The following is a 6,093-nucleotide window of genomic DNA, read 5'->3' as shown; positions in this document are numbered from 1 at the left end:
TGTAAAAATTTCGATTGTGGGAATTCGTAATTCTAAAGGGAGTTGGGTTGTCAGAAATGGGTGAAGTTTTTGGTTGGATAACATCTGAGCAATTCTGGCTACCTCAAGGTGTATCATGGAGCCAGTTACATTCAGAGACAAGCATTCATACATACCCCAAACCTGGTGATCTACTGGTGATAATTCCCATATCATTAGTTCTAGTAGTAATACAAGCAGCTTTAGAGAAGTGAGTGTTCTTTAGGGGTTGTGTACTGTTATGTTACTCATTTTTAGATTCTTCTCTGATGTGTTTGGTAGTCATCTTGGAGTTCCGAAGACTAAACACGATCCTCCTACTGATAATGTCACACTGTGGCATGTCTATAAGACCTCTACTGTACGTCCCTCTGCTAAGCATGTGAGTTGAACGGCTTTTGTGAGGGATGGTTATACGTTAATGATTAGGCCACTCTTCAACTGAATCTCTTGTTTCTCCGGCCCAACTGACCTATCTTCCAGTACAAATTCACCACATGAACACCTTGCAAGTAGAAGATAACACTTTGAAGTGTTTGCAAGTTACCTATTAAGCCCATCACAAAACAAGGAACACTAAATATTGCATCATATAGCAGTGAGTGGCATAACAATCATAACATACCTTATAAGCTACCATTTGACATGCAGATTGTTAATTATTTTACCAACCTGCAACCCTATGTGACCCTCAATAGTCGCAATACAAAACTGAAAAATGATGGGGTCCACTGGGGTTTGTTAGATATTCAGAATGTGCTTCACGTAAACTTCAAGACAATGTACTTTTTTTTGTATAAAGTGCTTGAATTCTGGGTGAAATTATTAAGTTGTGGTTTGGTGCATGCAACTTCACCAGACTTGTCATGTACGTATTCTATGAACGGAACAATGATGTAGTGTTGTGCGATAATTCATGAATAATCGATTATCGTGAAAAGTCATTATTGTTATCGAGAAAATTTTCATTATCACATTATCGTGATAATAGGAAAATTCTGTATATAGCCAACCTGAAAAGAGACAATGTTACAATTCCAGGTATAATTCTTTTAATTTTTGTCTCATCCAGATATAGCTATAAAGCAAGCACAACTGCATAATGAGTGACACAGTGATTACATTTACAGTATCTAATTAGTATTTACATGTGTAGTCAAGTATCATGATAATGAGGTACATTATTGCAATAACAAAAATTTCATTATCGCTACAATGATGATTCGCTGCATTACACTGAGATGAGCCTTCCTTGATTTTTGTGTAATTTGTTTTAGTGTGTGTCCAATCTCCTCTGGTGGTTAGGAGTATGACTGAACGTATCATGAATATTGAGGGCTTAATAAATTGAATTTGCAATTGAGATTCCTGTTTTTTCTTCAAAAGTTTTTTACAGTGTTACAGCGGAACCTGTTAATGTGAAAAGCCATGATACCTATACCAGAAACTTAGTGAAGGTCCCAACATAACCTATAGTGCACATAACTGACCTGGTAAAGCATCTTTTGAGATGTCCATGTTTCCACTGTATGTAGTAGTTTAATTATTCCAGTTATCTTTATGATTAGCATGTAGTTTGTGTTATGTACAAGTGAGTTGATATTTTCTTAATTTTGTGCCTGTCTAGATGAGTGGAATAGCTCAGCATTTGGGGTGGAACCAAAAGGATGTGAAGATGTGGTTCAGACAGGCTAGGGCTGCAAACAAACCATCCACAATGGAGAAATTTAAGAATAGCTGGTCAGTACTATCATGTACACATCATTCATACACACAATGCTAAGCTTTAGTAATCATATGACACAGTCACCTAGGGAACCCTGGGATGCCTCCTGTGCATCACACAAGTTCTAGTGGTCACCTGGGACAGGACTAGATTACTGTACCAAGGCCCTAGGAAGTGAAGTCAAGGAACCAACAGTCTGACAAGTGTGCTAATGACAGCTAGACTTTTGTTTTCCCATCGTTAGCTGACAGACACAATCACTACACGCATGCACACGCACACACACTCCACGTTATATTGCTGTTTGTTCATGTAGCTGGCAGCTTACTTTTCAACTGTTTGTGTTGGTGTACGGGTTGGTGATATTGACAAAGGTATTGTTTGGTGTTGTTGAAAATGTGTTCGTATGTATTTCTATCCAATAGGCTCCATTTTTCTGGAACACGCCCCTCTGTTTCCTGGACTACCCAAAGATTGTGTGAGACAGATAATGATTTTTGTGATTCATTTATCATATACCTCCCCTCCCCCTCCAGCCACTGCTGTCCAGTATAGCTGGCTACTATATGCTACACTTATCCTTCTATACCTCCTCCTTGTTAGTGATGCTACAGAAAGGCAGTGTGCATGTGAGTGACCCAACAACATTACTAAGAACATTGTAGTGTGTTATTTGGCTGGCTCAATAAGCTGTCAAGTCTGTGGTTATGGAACCAATTCATGGATGTATCAGTGTATACATAGTAGAGGTGTACTGATAATTGGATCAGCTATCAGTTATTGGTTATATTGGCCTTGTTTTTGCATATTGGTATCGGCTTTGTTTATCAGCTTGATAAGACTAGGTTATCAGTATATCGGTGCACCTCTAATGCATATAGTAGCTCCTGCTTCAAATTAAAAAAAGATATAAGGATAGTGTGGCCAGTTGGGTGTGTGGTCAATACTGCACACTTTAAAAAATTTAAACACACGAGATGACATGACATTGACTGTGTTTAAAGTGACTGATACCTGTAGTTTTGCTAATTGAAATAATGAACATTGTATTAGAGTATTTGAATGATTGAGTTCATCCTGCTACATTTCATCATTTACAAATTTAGTCTCTATGTGTGCTTGATATTGAAATTCTTAGCTATTAATGTGTACTATTGCATGTTGAATTTTAGTATAGGAAATGTTATGATTTGAGCCCCTATGTGAGCTTAATCTAAGTACAATTCTCAAATTGCATCTAGAACTACTAAATTTTAGTGTAGGAAATGTTATGGTTTGAGCCAATTTTTCATTGTATGGAAAAGGCAGTACAGTATCACTGAATGGAAATGAACCAGCTTCACTTAAAAGACCACTCAAGATTGCTTGTTGTGTATCTGAAAATCCAAGTAATTCCTTACTATTGTAGATGGAGCCCCCATCAATGATACTACATCATTGTGTGGTACTGGGATTACTGCTGGTCTCCTATATCATGAACTTCACTAGAATAGGAGCACTTGTCATCTTCTATCATGATCTACCCAAGTGTCTCATTGAAGTGAGCTAGATTATATGTTCTATTGTGATTCTGTAGGCAAATGTTTTCACTTTAATTTGTTATGTTGTGCTTTAATTAAACACACAAGCCTAAAGCCTCTATCAGCTGTGGCAGTGTGCAAAATACAGCTGTTGCCACTCAGTGGACCAGCACTGGGGTGCCTGTGCACCACTCAGACACTTGAGTCTTGTGCAGACAAATCCTCCTGGGGCAGGACTAGTAACCCGCAGGAGGACTGTCCTGGCCTTACAGAGAGAGATCATGGAACCCAAAGTTCCACAATAACGTACCCCAACACTGCCAAGTGAGGCAAGGACAGTTGGGTATTTGTTTCCCCAATTAACGCCAGGTACCCATTGATGTTACAGTTGGATGGGCTGCTTCCCTAGTTGACACGTCCCCATTTAACAGCTGTATAGACTGGAGCAATGTGAGTAAAAGTTTCTTGCTCAAGGAAACAACTTAGCAAATTAAACACACAAACTACTTTACACTATATACACACACAAACTAGCACACAAGAACAATACAGGAAGTTATTCTGCCTATATAACTGTCAGAAAATGCTCAAGTACAATGTGATGTAATATGGTCTGATGTCAATCACATGTTTACAATGATGTAACAACAAGGGAGCAATACTTAACCTGTATAGGAAGTTGGTATCTGATTTTGTTTCCTTTTCAGTGTGATTTTCTACTTTGAAAGTAGTACATGACTTAATTTAGATGGTGTGTATAAATTAGTTCTCCATCAATATTTTCTTCCCAAGGTTTCCAAGTTGCTGCACTATTTGAAGTTCTCCCGCTTATCCACTGGAGTGTTATTTTGTCACACTGTAACATTCTTCATCACAAGACTGGGGATTTTCCCTTTTTGGTAAGGTTTATGTAGACAGTCTGGGTGGGTATTTGATAAGTCTCAGTCTCCATAAATCTACTATAATCTTGTCCCTAGACTGTATGTTCAATGAAATAGAAAGTCGTTATAATGGAGTTCTCATTTTTGTACAAGCAGTTTTAGTGGTATCAAAAGTTCATAATATTAGTAATATTATGAACTCTGGTGATATGCAGTTGCAAACCCTTAATTTGCTGGCAAGAAGTTGACATTTATAGGTTGAATGTAGAGGAAGTTCCAGATCCAAGCTGTTATGGCTCCTTTGGCCCACATCTAGACTGTGTGTTGCTAGAGGATCAAGTCACCACTGAATCTAGGATTTTAAGTATATAATGATAACAGTTTTAATCCTAAGATTGCCTTCTCACTGGTAGAGCTGGGCGATATACCGGTGCGTACCGTAGGAAAAGGTATTTTAACGATACCGTTACCGTACCGGATGAATTTAGAAAATACCGCCATACCGTCTAGAGTTAGATGGCAACTGATTTATAGCATCATCCTGTTATTTCCTGCTGTTACCAATGTGAAGATACTTTGCCAATGTAAAAGATTACCTTCTAATTGTGCTAGTCATTTTAGCATGTTTCATCAACCTTCTATCACCCTTTCCATAAGAAAGTTTCACTTAATATTACTTTATTTATAATATTTTCAAAAATATAATCCACACCATGGTATGTATTTGTATCATGATATTTTCTATATTACCATACCGGCTTTGACAAATCTCATATTGCCCAGCTCTACTCACTGGTCCCAAGTGGGATAGCTATTCACCTAATGCAGTATTAATGCATTGTTACTGTCTTTTCTTTCAGCCTATTCAGCAGTATCATTGTGGAAATCCCTGAGACATTTGGCACCTTCCCAGCTTTCTGGCTCACCCTAATCATGTTGCTTGTATTACAGGTAGTGTTGCGTGTTTTGTTGTGTGTGAAATTATTTGGATATTGGTAATTAGATTCTCAACATCTACTGGTTCCAAAATGTGTCACACACTCTAACACAATTAGTACGGAATGGAAAGGTAGGTGATATTGTAGGCACTTTACAGTGGACCTCTTTTTAATGTACACTTTGGGACCACAAATTTGGCCCCCCCCCCCCCCCCCTTTTTTTGTAACGTAGGGATTTTCCTCTTTCAGAAGTAAAAATTTATGGAGGTTAAAATTGTTGTCCTTATCGTGATCAAAAATTTCTTCTATTGTGTCATTAAAGAGATTGCTAACCATTGTGTGTTGTGTGTGTGGCCTTTTGGTGTCTGGATAGCTGACTGTTGAGCAGAAGTACAGGTGTACATTCATTCATTGCAAATCATCTTAGGATTGGCTAGAGGAAGCTAAATTACACATGCACCAATGCCCCATATACATACTTAAACATTTACATATCAGAAAATATACTGAGTGTACATAGTGCTTCAACCATATGAAGTCTTGAGTGCATGCTAAATTACCGTGTATGAGATTTTCACTGACAAATCAAAAGAATTATTTTGAGGCAATTACTTAACCAAGTAAATCAATTTATACCCCACGACATACCATACATGTTGTAGTGTGTTGTGTGGCTTTGTACAAGCCTTGTTAGAATGCACAAATATTTGTTTCTGCATCAGGTAGAGAAGGACAATGAGGAGTCGATATTTCACAACGACAGTGATGGTAGTGGAGATGAACACAATGACAACTCTGACAAACCCGTAGCTCCTGAAGAGCCAAACATGAACAGATAATCAAATATAGTACAAACCATTTATTTACAGTGAATCTATCTCCAATGTAATTCAAAATACCTCTATAATCTGATGCAATAAGACTTTTTTCTATTCAGCTGTAGTAGTAGTAGTAGCGTACCACTTTGATATTTCAGCATCCATTCTCTTACACAATAAATGAATGCCAGA

The 6,093-nt window shown here is 37.8% G+C and overlaps 1 protein-coding gene across 1 annotated transcript; it reads left to right on the top strand.

The window, feature by feature from the left end:
- On the top strand, positions 1-6,019 carry LOC136248944 (ceramide synthase 6-like). The gene is made up of 11 exons (XM_066040811.1): positions 1-229; positions 277-400; positions 1,646-1,758; positions 2,061-2,118; positions 2,170-2,220; positions 2,281-2,373; positions 3,153-3,284; positions 4,057-4,163; positions 5,006-5,096; positions 5,149-5,218; positions 5,810-6,019. Exons 1-11 carry the CDS (start codon positions 57-59, stop codon positions 5,920-5,922), a joined length of 1,125 nt encoding a protein of 374 aa, XP_065896883.1. The 5' UTR covers positions 1-56; the 3' UTR covers positions 5,923-6,019.
- Positions 6,020-6,093: the final 74 nt, after the last annotated feature.

The sequence above is a fragment of the Dysidea avara genome, chromosome 3 (assembly GCF_963678975.1).
Source record: "Dysidea avara chromosome 3, odDysAvar1.4, whole genome shotgun sequence".
Lineage (NCBI taxonomy): Eukaryota > Metazoa > Porifera > Demospongiae > Dictyoceratida > Dysideidae > Dysidea > Dysidea avara.
The sequence above is the reverse complement of the archived record's forward strand: the minus strand, read 5'-3'. Positions and strand labels throughout refer to the sequence as shown.